Consider the following 21,048-nt stretch of genomic DNA (forward strand, 5'->3'; position numbering starts at 1 on the left):
ACAATAAACCCACATAAGAAGCCAAGAACTCGCCCTCCATCATTCTACAGTTATAACGTGATTGGGCAGGTACGCTGTTTATATTGTGGGACCTGAGTCCGCCTGAATTTCGGGAGATTTTCGGTTGAAAATTTGTCCCGGGAGGTTTTCGGGAGAGGCGGTGAATTTCGGGAGTCTCCCGGAAAATCCGGGAGGGTTGGCAAGTATGGGTTTGGTTGATATCAGCACTTCAGTCATCAACTATTATATCATCTGAGAAATGAACATTGAAACAGTGTAGGTCTGACTTCGTAGGATATGTACAGCGAGCAGTAAACAATGAGTGTGTTTACCATTAGTAACTGTACATGCACTTTCAAAATGTGCACTTCATTCTTACTATACTTACTGTCACCAAGTTTTTAGCAAATCAATCACTTCCAGTTTGGTAAAAACATTTAAAAAAAAACATTCCTGTATGACCAAATTGCCTTTGTATCCAAATATTGGGGTAAATTGAGCACATTTTATTCATGCAAGCAAATAATAACCCGTGAATAATCACAGTGATTAATCTGATTAAAAAACTTATAATTTCCTTTCTTTGGCTACTTTTAAGACCCTTCTTAAAACCCATTTTTATTCACTGGCTTTTAACCCAGAATGAGACTTTAAACTGTTTTTAACTTTTTTAACTGTTTTTAACTGCTTTTTATCTAACAAATTGTTCTTAGGGTAATTTGTATTTGCTTTTTCAATGTGTATTTTACTTCTGTTTTAAATGTTCTTTTTTAGTCTGTCCTTTGCCTCTATTTCTTTGTGGTGTACAGCCCTTTGTTCTTCAACTGTGCTTGTTTTAAAGGGCTTTATAAATAAAGTTGGTATGGTATGGTATAATTTGACAGCCCTAAATCATCATTTACCAGCACTATTTTTAACACCTGACACCTTTAATTTCATCAGTTTAAGTAACAACACAGAAAATGACTGCCTCTATTCCATGAAACACCGACTGCATGGTGTAAAAAAAGCCAATAACCGCCAGGGTCTTCAAGGGGCAGCGGGATCACAGCTCTGTCTGTAGGCGACCAACTGACAGGATAGAATGGGCTTTTATTGTCCTTGCACAGGAAGAACAAGCACATGGCAGAATACTTATGACTGAAGCTGCCATGCAAGGCGCTAACCACTACCTGTCAGGAGCAGGTAATAACAATCTCGCAGAAAGGGTCAAGCATTTTAAATTCTTAGGGGTGAACATAACAGAAGATCTATGCTGGGGCATTAACACTGCTTCTACAGTCGGAAAGGCCCAACGTCTTTTTTTTTTGTTGAGGAAACTAAAATGCGCAAACATTCCGCAGAAATCATTGGTAAACTTTGACAACTGTGCCATCAGCAGTGTCCTCACTTACGGCTTGTTAGTGTGGTTTGCTAGCTGCACTAAAGCGAACCAACAGGCCCTCCAGCGGGGAAAATTACGAGGACGATACTCCCAGAGATGAGTGCCATGTACACAACTCGCTGCCTAAAGCGAGTACACAACATCCTGAAGGACAGATACCACCCAGCACATAGGGATGTCCCGATCCGATATTTGGATCGGATTGGCTGCCGATATTTGCCAAAAATTGCGTATCGGCAAGGCATGGGAAAATGCCGATCCAGATCCAGTTTAAAAAAAAACTCCGGTCCGTGTTTTCCGACGCACTTATTTAAATAATACATTCCACTTTTCTGCTGCTCCGTAATTCCCGTTCTGCATTTTCCAGCACACCTTCAACACATCCACACGTCTGTGAATTCTCACGCAGTTGCTTTTAGCTGCTGGCATTACACGACAGGCTCTTCTCACTCTTTCCTGTGTCTCCCTCTCACAGACAGCGAGCACACCTTCTTACACACGTCACATACTGTCACGTCATACGTCACATACGTATACGTCCTCCCCGAGCAGAGAGGTAGCAGCATGGCTAACGTTAGCTGTGATGCTAGCGCAGCCGTGCGAGCAACGCTCCCTCTAAGGTGCTCGCCTGTGCAATTGCGCACTGTTTAAACGTTCTCTGCGCATAGCAATTATATGCCACGCACAAAATCAAATAACAAAATAAGCGCATAACAATTTTCGACACACGGACACGACAGAGAAAACAGTTTTCGTCATCATTGTTCAAATATTGTGACGTCTGTCGAGACGCTTATCTCCATTCGGTGCCACACGTCCACACCATCAAAATGCTGAGGCAAAATTTCCACTTCAACACCGTATGAAAAAATTAGTGATTTTTTTAGTTGTGATTTCCTTCTCTGCATGAAAGTTTAAAAGTAGCATATATTAATGCAGTATGAAGAAGAATGTTTTAATGTAGACATGCAAGCCTTGAAAGAACATTTTGAAAATCAAGACTACATTTCCTGCAAATGGGTGCATTTCTACCCTATATTTTAACTTTAGATTTATTCTCATATCAAACTCTGACACTTACATCCGGCGCCCCCCTCCACACCCTGGATTATAAATAATGTAAATAATTAAATGTGATTATCTTGTGTGATGACTGTATTATGATGATAGTATATATCTGATAGTATATATCTGTATCATGAATCAATTTAAGTGGACCCCGACTTAAACAAGTTGAAAAACTTATTGGGGTGTTACCATTTAGTGGTCAATTGTACGGAATATGTACTTCACTGTGCAACCTACTAATAAAAGTCTCAATCAATCAATCAAAACACATAGAATCATCATACTGCTGTGATTATATGCATCAAGTGTTCATTCAAGGCTAAGGCAAAATATCGAGATATATATCGTGTATCGCAATATGGCCTTAAAATATCGCAATATTAAAAAAAGGCCATATCGCCCAGCCCTAGTTCAATGATGCCATTTCTGTTTGTCATGTATAATTTTGTCTATTTTGTGTTTATCCTTGAATAAACAGGCCAGTTTCTTGTTACCAACCATTGTGTATTATTCAAACTCACCTAATTCAGCTGGCTAGTTGTTATCAAGAGTACTAAAACCCTTTTCAACGTGATTCTGACAACTAAGTAGGCTAAATAACTTTAAACTTTAATACATGCTCGGATAGGCCAGTGTCGGTCAGTATCGGTATCGGTATCGGATCGGAAATGCAAAAACAATATCGGTATCGGATCGGAAGTGCAAAAACCTGGATCGGGACATCCCTACCAGCACATGGCCTCTTCAACCTGCTACCCTCTGGGAGGAGGTATAGATCGATTCGCGCCAGGACCACCAGAATGTCTCACAGTCTGTATCCCCAGGCTGTGAGACTGCTAAATGAACAGCCTGCCCCTTTGTTGCCCCGGACCATCTTATTACCTCACTCTTCACCACCTCAATAATTGTGCTCTGGACATTGCATTGCTGCAACATCAACGTAACACCCATCAGACATCTGACTGTTCCCACCCCCATGCCCCCTATACTTTTTTAATAAGATTGGGTGCCAGTTGTATGATTAACTACAGTCCTCCATAAAATAAACAAAAATAAAATTCTACCCAAACATTTAATAAAGTCAAATACAAATCCATTAAGAATCGTTACAGGTAAGAATCACGATTCATTCAAAATACAAACATTTTGACACCCCTAGATGCCAATAGCTGGTCAGCAGTGTTGGGACTAACGCGTTACAAAGTAAGGCGACAGAGAAGAGGCGCGCTCTGTGTGTGTGTGTGTGTTGGAGGGGGCGTGTCTGTGTTTACTAACAAGACGTCATGGCGAAGCCCGAAGACGAGTTTCTTAACATGGAGATTATTCTCACTACTTTTCTTTTGTCGGCCACAAAGAAAAGAACATTTTAGTTAAACGTAAGTTGTGTCTTGGATTAAAGATCCTATCCTAGCAATTCAAATCTGCTGAAACAGCTACAAAAGCAACATGCTTCGACAAAGCTAGTAAAGAGAGACCCACTTCACCTGCTACGCAACAGCGGCTGGATTTTAACGAGGCACTGCACACTAAAGGTACACACACTCTGTCAATTCTCTTATATACTCTTCCATTCTAGACTTCTAGAGTGTTTGATTATCACATCACTCTAAATGTATAGACTATGAAGTTCACAAACATAAAGTGGGATGCTAGTGGGCCAGGCCAATCTTTCCTTATCTCTAAACTAAAACTGGGGAAATGTGTAGAGTGTTCTGGGTTTCAGACATGATTTTATTTCAGAATTCCTTCAGAGAAAAAAAACGCCTGGTTAGGCTTTGTGTATGTAGTGTGTGCCTTCCTTGCTTTACAGCTATGTTGTTGTTATGCTGTTTGTTACTTATGTATGTTATGTTGCAGCTATTTCAAATAGTTTTGTCAATTTGTTCTGGCCTGAAACAAATTGGCCCTTTGAAACAGATCTTTGTCTTTGTGTCTTGTATGTAGACCACATTGCTTAGCAGAGTTCAGTGATGCAAATGCATGTCAAGTTGATCAACAGATTGTATTATTCTCCAGTGCAAAAACAGTACTGAAATGAAGGCTAAAAGGGCATTAAAGGGGGCCTTTAAAAAACAAAAACAAAAAATTAGAAATAAAGTAACTCATAACTGTAACTAGTTACTGGTTTTCAGTAACTAACCCAACACTGGTGGTCAGCATCTTTATCTTGCTCTGTATGCGCTGTAAAGTCTTACTACTCCTTAGGGCTATTTATGCTGACTGAGCAATATTTTTGTTACTGCTAAAAAATCAAGTGTACAGAAAAGATAAACATCACCAACAAGGACTAACCTTTTCCCCAGCGAGCTGAGCGGCGTGCTGAGGCTGAGTGGCGCCCGGCCAGGTCTCTGGCTGCGTCCGCTCAGCCTGGCGGCACTCGGGGCCCTCGAAGGTTCGGCCGTGCGTGCGGGGCTGGCGGCGGGGGGCTTCACGTCGAGGTCCTTCAGCACGTCGTAGTTGATCTTGGACGAGATCTTCTTCTGCTCCAGCATCTTCTCGATGGCCTCGTCGGCCGTGTTGGCCCGGATGGACGCGTGCCTCCTCGGCTTTGCTCGGGGCTGAAGGAAAGAAGACGGTGCGTTTACTACTCTGACCAGTGCTGGGTCTGGATCAGATCAGAATCCTTTTACTGCCCTTGTCAGCAAGGGTTCAGACACTAGGATTTGTTTTTGGTGCAATGGCGCTACATGAAACATTAACTAGCAGAACTAAGCTGAAAATAGAATGTCAAAACAGGATATGAACGCAGTAAGATAAAAGACCTGGTCTGTGCGTGTACATAAACACATGAGTGAAGTGGACAGTGAGCAGTCGGTGAAAGTGAACTCAGTGCAAAAGATAGATCAGTTTGTGTTCATGAGCCCGATGGCTGAGGGAATAAAACGGTTCTTCGTTTTGATCCGGCTTTACGACTTATGTAAAAAATACTAAACGGTCTTGTGGAAAGGGAATGTGATCAGCGCGCTTGCAGGAGAAAAGGTCACCGCCTCTGTCCAGGGTGCTGAAAACAGAGCGCCATCAGACGGGGGCGTGGCATGTGCTGACGGCGAGACACAGCTGGCAGATGATTAAGATTGCACAGGTGGTACGTGTTAATCTAATCATCTGTTGTCTTTAACAGTGAGCGGGAGGAGAAGGAGGATTGGAGCGACTGAAAAGTCAACACAAAAGTATCTATTGGAAAACTGTGAAAACCAAACTCACACGCATCACAAACATAGCAGCTAAAATCATCGGCCTACCCACACCCAAGATTTCAGATCTAAACCACAGGTCCATCATTCCAGAATATCACTCACCCACTACACCAATACATCGTCCCACAACCATCAGGGCGCAGGTACAGAACTATCAAATTCCGGAGGGCCCGCCTCGGGAAAAGCCTTATCCCCGCAGCTATAGCCGCCCTAAACAGCAGGCCCGGCCGACCTGTCTGACTAGCCTGTAAATGTGTTGGTCATGTATGATGTCTTTTTGTTATTTTTGTTTTTTTAATGTGTAATGTCTACTGTTTAAATGTACGGCAGTGAAAATTAATTTCCCCAATGGGGACCAATAAATCTAAATCTAAATCAAAGACATGCACCTGGGGATAGGTTGATTGGCAACACTAAATTGTCCTTAGTGTGTGAATGTGAGTGTGAATGTTGTCTGTCTATCTGTGATGAGGGGATGACTTGTCCAGGGTGTACACCGCCTTCCGCCCGATTGTAGCTGAGGTAGGCTCCAGCACCCCCCTGCAACCCCGAAAGGGATAAGCGGTCGAAAATGGATGGATGGATGTTACTGCATACGTCTGCAGCTAAAATAGGAGCCTTTGTTTGTTTACTTACTACTAAAAGACAAGTTGTCTAGTAGTGTTTTTCAATCTTTTTTGAGCCAAGGCACATTTTTTGCGTTGAAAAAATTCGGAGGCACACCACCAGCAGAAATCATTAAAAAGGGAAACACAGCTGACAGTAAAAAGTTTAAAGTCAATTGTTGGGTATGACCATAACCAAGCGTGCATCAATGTTGCTCTTGTCTCAAAGTAGGTGTACTGTCACCACCTGTCACATCACACCCTGACTTATTTGGAGTTTTTGTGTAGTGTTTTAGTTCTTGTCTTGCACTCCTAATTTGGTGGCTTTTTCCTCTTTTTTGGTATTTTCCTGTAGCAGTTTCATGTCGTCCTTGACCGCTATTCCCCACACCTGCTTTGTTTTAGCAATCAAGAATATTTCAGTTGTTTTTCTCCTTCTTTGTGGGGACATTGTTGATTGTCATGTCATGTTGGGATGTACTTTGTGGACGCCGTCTTTGCTCCGCAGTAAGTCTTTGCTGTCGTCCAGCATTCTGTTTGTGTTTACTTTGTAGCCAGTTCAGTTTTAGTTTTCTTCTGCATAGCCTTCCCTAAGCTTCAATGCCTTTTCTTAGGGGCACTCACCTTTTGTTTATTTTTGGTTTAAGCATTAGACACCTTTTTACCTGCACACTGCCTCCCGCTGTTCCCGACATCTACAACGCAATTAGCCACCTACTGATATGGAAGAGTATTACATGGTTACTCTGCCGAGCTCTAGACAGCACCGACACTCAACAACAACACATGATGTGCAGACTATAATTACTGGTTTGCAAAAAATATTTTTAACCCAAATAAGTGAAACTAGACGATCTACCACGGCACACCAGACTGTATCTCACGGCACACTAGTGTGCCGTGGCACAGTGGTTGAAAAACACTGGTCTAGTATGTTCACTATTTTATTTAAGGACAAACTTGCAATAAGAAACATATGTTTAATGTACCCTAAGATTTTGTGTTAAAATAAAGCTAATAATGCAATTTTTGGTGGTCCCCTTTATTTAAAAAAAGTATTGAAAAGTACCGAAATTATTTTGGTACCGGTCCCAAAATATTGGTATTGGGACAACACTAATTTGTTGTTTACATTACTACTATAAATGTCATTTTTCCGATGCTTCCTACCTTCCTCTTCTCCTTGTAGACGCCTTGCTCCTTCTCCAAGGCAATCTTGGCTTCCTTTTCTGCAAAACAGCGGCCACATTTCAGCTGGCGACGTCCGCGACAAGATGGCGGTGGCGTGACAAACCTTTCTGCTCCTTGAGGTAGTCCGAGTTCTGGGCGATCCACATGGCCGTCTTCACCTGGACCTCCTGGTCATTCAGCAGGTACTGTGCACACACACACACACACACACACACACACACACACACACACACACACACACACACACACACACACACACACACACACCAGCCGGCGCTTACAACCAACCTCTGCGAGCGGATATCATAGATTTGCAATGATGGCTGACGAGATGAGTTAAGGTGGAAAGGTCCGAGGTCAAGTCAGGCAGCTGCGGTCTAACGAGCACGGATTGATTTTCAACATCGTTTGGAGTGTCAGTCAGTGCGTGCGTACCAGCTCAATCTCGCTGTCGTCAATGCCGCTGAGGTCCAGCTCGCCGCCTTCAACGGAATCACCTGTCACACAGAGACGGTCAAACCTTTCTTGGGGCATTTTCAACAGCACTTTTTTGTTTGGAGTTACGTGACTATCCCTAAACTTTGCTGCCCCTCTATGACATCATCACAGGGTGACCATTAGAGATGTCCGATAATGGCTTTTTTGTTGATATCCGATATTCCGATATTGTCCAACTCTTAATTACCGATTCCGATATATACAGTCGTGGAATTAACACATTATTATCCCTAATTTTGTGGTGATGCCCCGCTGGATGCATTAAACAATGTAACAAGGTTTTCCAAAATAAATCAACTCAAGTTATGGAAAAAAATGCCAACATGGCACTGCCATATTTATTATTGCAGTCACAAAGTACATTATTTTTTTTAACATGCCTCAAAACGGCAGCTTGGAATTTGGGACATGCTCTCCGCTGAGAGAGCATGAGGAGGTTGAAGTGGGCGGGGTTGAGGGGCAGCGGGGGGTGTATATTGTGGCATCCCAGAAGAGTTAGTGCTGCAAGGGTTTCTGGGTATTTGTTCTGTTGTGTTTATGTTGCGTTACGGTGCGGATGTTCTCCCGAAATGTGTTTGTCATTCTTGTTTGGTGTGGGTTCACAGTGTGGCGCATATTTGTAACAGTGTTAAAGTTGTTTATACGGCCACCCTCAGTGTGACCTGTATGGCTGTTGACCAAGTATGCTTGCATTCACTTGTGTGTGTGAAAAGCCGTAGATATTATGTGACTGGGCCGACACGCAAAGGCAGTGCCTTTAAGGTTTATTGGCGCTCTGTACTTCTCCCTACGTCCGTGTACAAAGCGGCATTTTAAAAAGTCATGAATTTAACTTTTTGAAACAGATACCGATAATTTCCGATATTACATTGTAAAGCATTTATCGGCCGATATATCGGCAGTCCGATATTATCGGACATCTCTAGTGACCATAGTTCTATGCCGCCTGCCAACTAAGCCACCACGGAGCCACAGATCGTGGATAAAGGGTGAAAAATAGGGGGTGTTTACAGGTTCGATATTGGTCCAATATCAGCAAAAAATGGTCAAGTCGATGAATCGAACTCGATAACTTAAAGTGAAGCGTCTTGTCATTCATTAGGTGTCTTTGGGCTGATAGCATGTGCAACAAGTTAGACCAGGGGTCAGCAACCCAAAAATGTTGAAAGAGCCATATTGGACCAAAATTACATTTTTAAAAATCCGTCTGGAGCTATATATAAGTCTTATAATGCTATATATAAGTCTTATAATGCTATATATAAGTCTTATAATGCTATATTTAAGTCTTGTAATGCTATATATAAGTCTTATAATGCTATATACATATAAGTCTTATAATGCTATATATAAGTCTTATAATGCTATATATAAGTCTTATAATGCTATATATAAGTCTTATAATGCTATATATAAGTCTTATAATGAAGGCAACACATGATGTAAATGTGCATTTTAGCAAATACGCAAATCTTCGTTGGCAGAAATGTTGTATTTTAATTTTTATTCTACACATTTTTGCAACATTGGAAAACATTAGTATAACAGAAGCTTCTCAGATGGTGAGATAACTCCTGGAAATTACTGGCTTATAATGGCCAAAAGGTATAGATGTGTGTGTCCAAGTTAAAGGAAATGGCAGGCTGTCTTCTTCTAATGGATTTAGTACAATCTTTGCAAGCTGGGAAACGTTTGCTGTGGTCTGGAACTACAAACCCCGTTTCCATATGAGTTGGGAAATTGTGTTAGATGTAAATATAAACGGAATACAATGATTTGCAAATCATTTTCAACCCATATTCAGTTGAATATGCTACAAAGACAACATATTTGATGTTCAAACTCATAAACTTTTTTTTTTTGAAAATAATCATTAAATTTAGAATTTGATGCCAGCAACACGTGACAAAGAAGTTGGGAAAGGTGGCAATAAATACTGATAAAGTCATCAAACACTTATTTGGAACATCCCACAGGTGAACAGGCAAATTGGGAACAGGTGGGTGCCATGATTGGGTATAAAAGTAGATTCCATGAAATGCTCAGTCATTCACAAACAAGGATGGGGCGAGGGTCACCACTTTGTCAACAAATGCTTGAGCAAATTGTTGAACAGTTTAAGAAAAACCTTTCTCAACCAGCTATTGCAAGGAATTTAGGGATTTCACCATCTACGGTCCGTAATATCATCAAAGGGTTCAGAGAATGTGGAGAAATCACTGCACGTAAGCAGCTAAGCCCGTGACCTCCGATCCCTCAGACTGTACTGCATCAACAAGCGACATCAGTGTGTAAAGGATATCACCACATGGGCTCAGGAACACTTCAGAAACCCACTGTCAGTAACTACAGTTGGTCGCTACATCTTTAAGTGCAAGTTAAAACTCTCCTATGCAAGGCGAAAACCGTTTATCAACAACACCCGGAAACGCCGTCGCATTCGCTGGGCCTGAGCTCATCTAAGATGGACTGATACAAAATGGAAAAGTGTTCTGTGGTCAGACGAGTCCACATTTCAAATGGTTTTTGGAAACTGTGGACGTCGTGTCCTCCGGACCAAAGAGGAAAAGAACCATCCGGATTGTTATAGGCGCAAAATTGAAAAGCCAGCATGTGTGATGGTATGGGGGTGTATTAGTGCCCAAGACATGGGTAACTTACACATCTGTGAAGGCGCCATTAATGCTGAAAGGTACATACAGGTTTTGGAGCAACATATGTTGCCATCCAAGCAACGTTACCATGGACGCCCCTGCTTATTTCAGCAAGACAATGCCAAGCCACGTGTTACATCAACGTGGCTTCATAGTAAAAGAGTGCGGGTACTAGACTGGCCTGCCTGTAGTTCAAACCTGTCTCCCATTGAAAATGTGTGGCGCATTATGAAGCCTAAAATAGCACAACGGAGACCCCCGGACTGTTGAACAACTTAAGCTGTACATCAAGCAAGAATGGGAAAGAATTCCACCTGAGAAGCTTAAAAAATGTGTCTCCTCAGTTCCCAAACGTTTACTGGGTGTTGTTAAAAGGAAAGGCCATGTAACTCAGTGGTGAACATGCCCTTTCCCAACTACTTTGGCACGTGTTGCAGCCATGAAATTCTAAGTTAATTATTATTTGAAAAAAAAAAAAAAAAATGTTTATGAGTTTGAACATCAAATATGTTGTCTTTGTAGCATATTCAACTGAATATGGGTTGAAAAGGATTTGCAAATCATTGTATTCCGTTTATATTTACATCTAACACAATTTCCCAACTCATATGGAAACGGGGTTTGTACATGGCACACAAACAACAGAAATGCAGCTGATATTACATACATATATATGTATTTTACATTGCTTTTTGTACGTTAAACTGAAATTATTCCCTTGGAAAAGTGTTTTGTGTTTTTGATCAATTGCATTCAAATTATTTATTATGAGTAAAAAATGACCTGGTTTCCACTGTAATGTGCATGCCGGGCCACTTGTTGGCGACGTCGCATCGCAAAGAAACACGCTTTTAGCGCTTAAAGTGAAACCATAACAGACTTTAGGCTGTCAAAAGTAAAACACTGTAGTACTAAGACCTCCACACGACCCTCCGGGGCCACCACGAAGCAGCGCTTCATTAAGCAGAACCTTTCCTAATCTTAAACCCCCCCCTCAATGAGGAGTTAAAAAAATCCCGTTGATCCGCTCGGGTCACTCGCTATCAGGCGGGCCCAGCCCTCTAAGAACTTCCCGTGCGTAAAGACTGAGTGGAGATAAGAGCCAGCACCGAGACTCAGGATAAGACAGGCCCCTGTGTCGGGGGGCACTCATGTATGGATCATTCAACCACCGCTTTGAGAGCAATAAATTCTATGCCAAGGTGCGTGAAGCTCAGAATTTGATGCAAATACTTTTTTATTGCCTTTTGAAATACACAATGTCATAACTAATCCCTCAATAGCAGCAATATTCATCACTATTATATCCTCGTGCGCTAGCTTTTTACTGTATCTTTTTAGCGACACTGCATACAGCAGGGGTGTCCAAACTACGCCATTAGTTCAACAAAGCATTGCATTCTCTGAATGCTACACATTTGCTGAAAATGTGAGTGAATCAGATCAATGACACTCGAAAGCACTTTGAAATAATAGCACAGCATTTCGCTCTATGACACAATATGACCAAACAACCTTCCCTAGTCATGGTACTAGGGAGGATGTTCGAAACCGGTTCTCCCGGTTGTTCGATAAGAAAAGAACCGATTCCATGGACTCAAATCCGTTTTTGAGTACCGGTTCCCGTTATCGAGGTAAAGAAAAAGAGTTGTTTTTTGATTCGAATCCCTGGGAACGAATCCCAAATTGGCAATGTTATGCCCTATGATTGTAGACTCTATGGGGATATGAAAATACTACGCGTCAATAGCTTGGGCACTTCCGGGTTGGCGACGTCAGTTCAGTTCATGAGACAATTGAGAAGTAGACAAGTTGTGTTAGCTCTTACAAGCCTTGGAAAATATAAGTCTGTAAGTAAACTGTTTAACTTGTTTATGTAAGTCAATATTAAGGTGGAAAGTGGTTAAGTTTGATACTAAGATGTTTATCGAAAAACGATTTTTGTGCACTGTTTCAATGGATGTTTTGAGGACTTAAAATGGCTGCCAGTCATGTATTTCCACCATCGAAATAGTTTCAACACTCAGAAGTATTTGTTTGATGATAGTACTGTATATTTGTGTGAAGCTAATATTTACATATTGTGTATTACACTTCAGTATGTTAATTGAATCACATAGCTTATACATTTGTCATTGTGTGTATTTCAGTTTAAAAACAATAAAAAATAACAGTCCAGTGCAAGACAAAAGTAAAGATAGGAAAAGACAAAGCAAGATCAACAACAATAAAGAGCCTAAATGGATTCATCTGCTTTGGAACTTTATTAGACGTCTTGGATTGTTTGTTAGCTGTCTGCCTGTGTGTGTAGTTAGTATGTTCCAATAGCAGCAGAAGTGCACTTTTTGGAGAGCTGTGTTATTTTCAGTTTTGTGCCCAAGGGACTGATTTTATTTAACACTATATTATTATTTATACACCTATAGTGATCACAGAGACAGGTTGTTTTTGTGTTACTGTATATATTTGTTTTTCTGAAAAATCCCACTTAATATACTTTGGGTGACAACAGTCAATATTTTTTTTTATTTTTTTTTAGGGGGGTAACAGTCAATATTTATTTATTTTATTTGTTTCTTATAAAATAAAAGTGAGCTTTTGTTAAACCAAATAGTGTTTTTTTCCATATACAACAACCTATCTGGATTCGATAAGAGAACCGATAAGGGATCGGTTCGAAAAGAAGATTCTATAATGGGCTCGAACTCGATAATTTCTTATCAAACATCATCCCTACATGGTACAAAAAAAAAAATGCAACTAACAAAGGTCAACACACAGTCACATAACACAACCTGCTCCCTGAACATAGTGGATATTACAAAAAACGTCCTAACAGCATAACAAAATTGTAAATTATACCCATTTAAATCCATTAGAGTGCATGATGGGAAAAATATGCAAAACACTCTCTCCACACTTATCCATGTTTGGCGCATTTTAGCTGCTTGATATTTCTGATTTATCACAACATTTTAAGGAGGTTGTCTTGGAAGTAAACAAGGTAGGAGTCAAACTATGACACACTCTTAATATCCAATTATATTCATTATACTGTATATCAATCAATCAATCACATTTCATTTATATAGCGCTTAATCAGAAATGTCTCAAAGGGCTTCACAAATTCAAATACTAGTGTAAAATATGACCATATGACTATCTATGTCTATATTATTCATCCAGGGTTCTGTGCCGCCCCCATCATATTAATATAGTGCACGTAGGTATTCACAGTCTTTGCTCAGTACTTTGTTGACGCACCCTTGACAGCAATTCCAGCCTCAAGTATTTTTGAATACGATGCCACAAGCTTGGCACACCTATCTTTGGGCAGTTTGGCCCATTCCTCTTTGCAGCACCTCTCAAACGCCATCATGTCGGATGGGAAGCGTCGGTTTTCATCCGGGATGTCTCTGCACATTGCTGCATTCATCTTAGTCTAGTCAGAGAGGTGACCAAGAACCCGATAGTATTCAAAAAGACTGGTTTTGATACATTTACCAAAAATTTTTTGAAGATAAAAATGAAGTACAAACCCTGTTTCCATATGAGTTGAGAAATTGTGTTAGATCTAAACGGAATGCAATGATTTGCAAATCTTTTTCAACCCATATTCAGTTGAATATGCTACAAAGACAACATATTTGATGTTCAAACTGATAAACGTTTTTTTTTGTAAATAATAATTAACTTTAGAATTTGATGCCAGCAACACGTGACAAAGAAGTTGGGAAAGGTGGCAATAAATACTGATAAAGTTGAGGAATGCTCATCAAACACTTATTTGGAACATCCCACAGGTGAACAGGCTAATTGGGAACAGGTGGGTGCCATGATTGGGTATAAAAGTCGATTCCATGAAATGCTCAGTCATTCACAAACAAGGATGGGGCGAGGGTCACCACTTTGTCAACAAATGCGTGAGCAAATTGTTGAACAGTTTAAGAAAAACCTTTCTCAACCAGCTATTGCAAGGAATTTAGGGATTTCACCATCTACGCTCCGTAATATCATCAAAGGGTTCAGAGAATCTGGAGAAATCACTGCACGTAAGCAGCTAAGCCCGTGACCTTCGATCCCTCAGGCTGTACTGCATCAACAAGCGACATCAGTGTGTAAAGGATATCACCACATGGGCTCAGGAACACTTCAGAAACCCACTGTCAGTAACTACAGTTGGTCGCTACATCTGTAAGTGCAAGTTAAAACTCTCCTATGCAAGGCGAAAACCGTTTATCAACAACACCCAGAAACGCCGTCGGCTTCACTGGGCCTAAGCTCATCTAAGATGGACTGATACAAAGTGGAAAAGTGTTCTGTGGTCTGACGAGTCCACATTTCAAATTGTTTTTGGAAACTGTGGACGTCGTGTCCTCCGGACCAAAGAGGAAAAGAACCATCCGGATTGTTATAGGTACAAAGTTGAAAAGCCAGCATCTGTGATGGTATGGGGGTGTATTAGTGCCCAAGACATGGGTAACTTACACATCTGTGAAGGCGCCATTAATGTTGAAAGGTACATACAGGTTTTGGAGACATATGTTGCCATCCAAGCAACGTTACCATGGACGCCCCTGCTTATTTCAGCAAGACAATGCCAAGCCACGTGTTACATCAACGTGGCTTCATAGTAAAAGACTAGACTGGCCTGCCTGTAGTCCAGACCTGTCTCCCATTGAAAATGTGTGGCGCATTATGAAGCCTAAAATAGCACAACGGAGACCCCCGGACTGTTGAACAACTTAAGCTGTACATCAAGCAAGAATGGGAAAGAATTCCACCTGAGAAGCTTCAAAAATGTGTCTCCTCAGTTCCCAAACGTTTACTGAGTGTTGTTAAAAGGAAAGGCCATGTAACACAGTGGTGAACATGCCCTTTCCCAACTACTTTGGCACGTGTTGCAGCCATGAAATTCTAAGTTAATTATTATTTGCAAAAAAAAAATAAAGTTTATGAGTTTGAACATCAAATATGTTGTCTTTGTAGTGCATTCAACTGAATATGGGTTGAAAAGGATTTGCAAATCATTGTATTCCGTTTATATTTACATCTAACACAATTTCCCAACTCATATGGAAACGGGGTTTGTATATATATATATATATATATATATATATATATATATATATATATATATATATATATAATTGACTGAAAGAGCACGCACTTGGCGCGATGATGTCATGTTATCGATGGGAAAAAGGCAAGAAATGTAATGGCGAGTGCATATCAATATGTCAAGATAATGGCACTAGCATTTACTTAATTGAAGAATATTTTTCAACATATTGATAAAAAAGGCCTCATATTTGTTTTTCTACCAAGTAAAGTGCACTTGTTATTAGTGAGAATATACTTATTTTAAGGTATTTTTGGGTTCATTGAGGTTAGCTAATTTGACCTGTTTTGGAAAGTCTTGACAAGCCAAGTTTTCTTGTTCTATTGGCAGATAATTTTGCTTAGTTCAAGTAAAATACCTCTAATTTTTGGACTATTTTTTCTTGTTTTTGAACACTGACTTTTTGCAGTGTACAATGCTGCTTTTTCCCTTCATCCTCCTCCTCCTCCAGAGGACACCGCAGGATGACGACACGTTCACGCCACGATCTTCACTCTGACTCAGACGCTGCTCATCAATGGGACAAAGACCGCCCCAGTCCAAAAGGTAGACTAATAATTCTTCCCCTGGCCTTCAGAGGGTCAGACTAGACCACCGAGTCTTTTTCAGTCTGTTGCAGCCATGTTGTTATCTGCAGGTCTGATCAAAACAAGCACAAAGCAGGTGGTGGTGTGAGAGCTCCTCCAGGACTGCCCCTCCTTTCAGAAACAAGGCCAGGCAATAAATAGAGTGCGAGACTCTCGCTGACACGGGCGGGTCGGGGCGAGCCCATTAAAACGTGACCCGGTCGACCTCGGTGGAGCGGACGCCCACTCAACCACCTGCTCCCCCCCTCCCTCCGAGACCAAGGTTATTCGCGCAGAAGTTACTCGATGGAAACGCCTCCCTCCGAAGCTTGATGGTTTATGCGAGCAACTCCAAGTCAATGCTCGTGTTGCGCAGGTTTAATCCTGCCATGTGACACCCCGTCACCAAACATGACGACTTCCTTCCCGTAGAGCCGGAGGACGCGCATTAAGTCCAATCATAACTGCTAACGCGTCCACAGAGACCCCTTCCTCCACTTCCACAGCTCCCGTGTTCCTCTGGTGCGGCCACATGTCATCATCGTCCCAGCTGCCCCCGAGGACATCATCAGCGACCATTAATGAGTAATGAGCCATTATCAATTCAAGGGGGGGGGGGGGGGGGGTGTGTGTGGAAAAGACGCTTCAAGGTTTAAAATGATGATTTAACACAAAGCTGTGCGTCAAATATTCATTGAACAGGTGCTCACGTTTAAAGTCCCAGTCTAATTAGTCCATTAGAAGCTCCCAAGACCGCGGCTGAAGACAAGTGTCCAACGTGGATCCGACTTCTGGATTTTGCAGGATCACTCTGTGACAAAGATGGTGACCTGGGGTGTCATTAGCAGGTCACAGAGGCCATCATGAAGGCAAAGGACTGTTCCTTCCCCGTCCGATGACGTGGGCCTCGGTCAGAAATGAGTCAACAGAGGTTTACAGATGACAGAAGTCGTCTGGGGAGCCGCGTCTCTCTCTTCTTTCCTCGCTAAGTGCAGCTGAGCGTTTGCACAAGTTGAAGAAAATAAACTTCTTCTTCTATATATAAATATATATATATATATATATATATATATATATATATATATATATATATATATATATATATATATATATATATATATATATATATATATATATATATGTATATATATATATATATATATATATATATATATATATGTATGTATGTATGTATGTATATATATATATATATATATATATATATATATATATATATACATACACACACACACACACACACACACACACACAGGTACATGAAGTGCTCTAATGGTGGAAACTTTACTCTAGACTTCAGGCAACGTGGATCCTGTGCCTCTCCTGTCTTCCTCCAGACTCTGGGACCTCGATTTCCAAAGGAAATGCAAAATTTGCATGGTTGGGTGATGGTTTGGGGTGCCATGTCATCTGCTGGTGTCGGTCCACTCTGTTTCCTGAGATCCAGGGTCAACGCAGCCGTCTACCAGCAAGTTTTAGAGCACTTCATGCTTCCTGCTGCTGACCTGCTCTATGGAGATGGAGATTTCAAGTTCCAACAGGACTTGGCGCCTGCACACAGCGCAAAATCTACCCGTGCCTGGTTTACGGACCATGGTATTTCTGTTCTAAATTGGCCCGCCAACTCCCCTGACCTTAGCCCCATAGAAAATCTGTGGTGTATTGTGAAAAGGAAGATGCAGAATGCCAGACCCAAAAACGCAGGAGAGTTGAAGGCCACTATCAGAGCAACCTGGGCTCTCATAACACCTGAGCAGTGCCAGAAACTCATCGACTCCATGCCACGCCGCATTAACGCAGTAATTGAGGCAAAAGGAGCTCCAACCAAGTATTGAGTATTGTACATGCTCATATTTTTCATTTTCATACTTTTCAGTTGGCCAACATTTCTAAAAATCCCTTTTTTGTATTAGCCTTAAGTAATATTCTAATTTTGTGACACACGGAATTTTGGATTTTCATTTGTTGCCACTTCAAATCATCAAAATTAAATGAAATAAACATTTGAATGCATCAGTCTGAGTGCAATGAATAAATATAATGTACAAGTTACACCTTTTGAATGCAATTACTGAAATAAATCAAGTTTTTCAAAATATTCTAATTTACTGGCTTTTACCTGTATATAGTTAGAATTCACTGAACGTCAAGTATTTCTTATATATATATAAAATACTTGACTTGGTGAATTCTAGCTGTAAATATACTCCTCCCCTTTTAGCCACGCCCCAACCACGCCCCCCCCCCCACCTCCCAAAATCGGAGGTCTCAAGGTTGGCAAGTATGCTCTAGAGCCGCATGTGGCTCTTTAGCGGCTCCCTGGACCTCTTTCAGAGATGTGTGAAAATGGAAAAAGATGAAGAAAAAAAACACATTTTGTGTTTTAATATATTTTCTGGAGGAGAAAAAACCCGACACAAAACCTTCCTAATTGTTAGAAACCCCACTGTTTATGTTATACATGAGTCACTGATGAGAGTATTTGACAAGCACCGTTTTGCCCTAATTTTGGTGGTCTTTGAACTCACCGGAGTTCGTTCACATGTACAACTTTCCCCGACGCTGCCACAGAAAGACGTGTTTCATGCCACTCATTCTTTGTCTCATTTTGTCCACCAAACATTTATGCTGTAAGCTTTGTTGATTTTATTGATTTGCTGGCGTGCTTATCAGGCATATTTGGTCAATCCATGGCCGCAAGCTAATCGATGCTAACATACTATTTAGGCTAGCTAAATGTACATATTGCATTATTATGCCTTGTTTGTAGGTTTATTTGAACTCATTTTATTTCCTTTACTTATGGATGGATGGATGTCCTCTGTGTATTTCATTTATATTTGCATGTCTCATGACATTATCTGTATGTAATATTGGCTGTATTTCTCATAGTTGTTTGTGTGCCATGTTGTTCCAGACCACAGCAAACATTACCCAGATTGCAAAGACTGTAATAAATCCATTAGAAGAAAACAACAATATACACTTTCAAACCAAACACCCTTGGGACAAAAGTTGTATGGCCAGATGAGACAAATATTGAGCTCCTTTGCTGCACTACCAATCAACAGCAAAAAGACGGAACGTTGTACACAACCGTGGTATTCCAACAAGACTAAGGGTGTAACGGTACGTGTATTTGTATTATTTATTATTATTAGCCTTTATATAACCAGGTAAAATCCCATTGAGATCAAAGATCTCTTTTCCAAGGGAGACCTGGCCAAGAGGGCAGCAGCAAGGTTACATTAAAAACAGTAAACAAATACATAAAACATCATATTTACAACATTAAAACTTGCTCACATGACACATGTGCATACAGACAAGGTAGACTGCAGTCCTTTCACAGAATTTTTAAACTCATTCAACGTAACTAGGGTTTGAAGTTTAATATTCGATTGTAGGTTATTCCAAGCCTTCGGTGCTGAAAACCTAAATGCTTTCTTGCCCAGTTCAGTTCTTACTTTGGGGACGACAAATTGCAGAACATTCATTGAACGAAGATTGTATTGAACCGTTTCGGTACGGGGGGTTCGATTCGGAACGGAGGTGCACCGAACGAGTTTCCACACTGTGACGTAACAGTATCAGGTAATGAGAAGGGACCTTTATTTTGAAGGCGAGTTGCTCCCTCCTCTAGTTTCCGGTCGTCTCTGCGCGACAGTCACTCGTTTACACACGAGACGGATTTATGTGTTTCAGCGCTCCAAGTTTGTCGTTTCTTCCCACAAAGTGCCTTGGAAACATTGTCTGTAAGTCCTGTGTCTGTTTTATGACTGACATGAAGACGTTGTGTAGAAATAGTACTGTGCGACGATAGCTTGTTGCTACTTAGCATGTAGCTTCTTTACTTCTAGCTCACTCTTCTAAGGGAGGGTGCAATGTTTGTCTCTCCTCCTCAGTATATAATATATATTATCCTGTGTTGTTTGCAACCATTCCATGTGTACATCTTATTTATATATTTGAGTGTTACATGGGCTCTGGACGGCTATTTACATAACTTTATGAGCACTGTTTACATGCTATTGTAAGGGCTGTGTGTGTATGTGTGAAAACATGTTGTGCAGCAAACATTTATAGAAATGTAGTTACTTAGTAGTGTTTATTTGACATATATTTTGTCACACGGGGTCGCAGCTTGCTGCGGGGTTGTTCTTCCATCGCAAAAGACGGCTCCGGACGACAGTGTGGAGGTAGGCTTGGATTTATTAACATAAATAATCCAAAATACCACAAACGCAAACAATACAAGAAAAAAGGCAAGCGTGCCTAAAAACCAATGAGCTACTCTTTAGCAGAAACTAGGGCATGGACATGGAAACTTACTTGGTCAGAACGAGACATAAGCCGGTGTGACATAAAGACATTGCATGGGCTAGAACAGGGGTCGGCAACCTTTACCAGTCAAAGAGCCATTTTGACCAGTTTCACAAATTAAAGAAAACAATGGGAGCCACAAAAATCTATTGAAATTTAAAATGAAGTAACACTGCATATCAGGGCAACTATTCTCTCGAACGTGCCGTGATGGAACAGCATTTGCTGCCCACTACAACCAGCGTACCGACCCAGCCACACGTTGTTTGGGGCTTCTACGTGCTCACGTCAGTGACAGCAAGGCATACACAGGTTACACTGACGGTGGCGGTATAAAAAACTTTAACACTCTTACTAATAATGCGCCACACTGTGAACCCACACCAAACAAGAATGACAAACACATTTCGGGAGAACATCTG

The 21,048-nt window shown here is 41.0% G+C and overlaps 1 protein-coding gene across 3 annotated transcripts in view; it reads right to left on the minus strand.

The window, feature by feature from the left end:
* The window catches only part of brf1a (BRF1 general transcription factor IIIB subunit a), a 233,891-nt gene that overhangs the window by 114,360 nt on the left and 98,483 nt on the right, over positions 1-21,048 (minus strand). For all 3 annotated transcript variants that reach the window (XM_061987474.2, XM_072916242.1, XM_072916241.1), the window contains exons 13-16: positions 7,881-7,942; positions 7,549-7,630; positions 7,425-7,483; positions 4,745-5,010 (exon numbers count right to left, since the gene is read on the minus strand). In XM_061987474.2, coding sequence (XP_061843458.2) covers positions 4,745-5,010; positions 7,425-7,483; positions 7,549-7,630; positions 7,881-7,942 — 469 coding nt within the window. The remainder of the gene's footprint in view (positions 1-4,744; positions 5,011-7,424; positions 7,484-7,548; positions 7,631-7,880; positions 7,943-21,048) is intronic.

Source organism: Nerophis lumbriciformis, linkage group LG26, assembly GCF_033978685.3.
Source record: "Nerophis lumbriciformis linkage group LG26, RoL_Nlum_v2.1, whole genome shotgun sequence".
In the NCBI taxonomy this organism is placed as follows: domain Eukaryota; kingdom Metazoa; phylum Chordata; class Actinopteri; order Syngnathiformes; family Syngnathidae; genus Nerophis; species Nerophis lumbriciformis.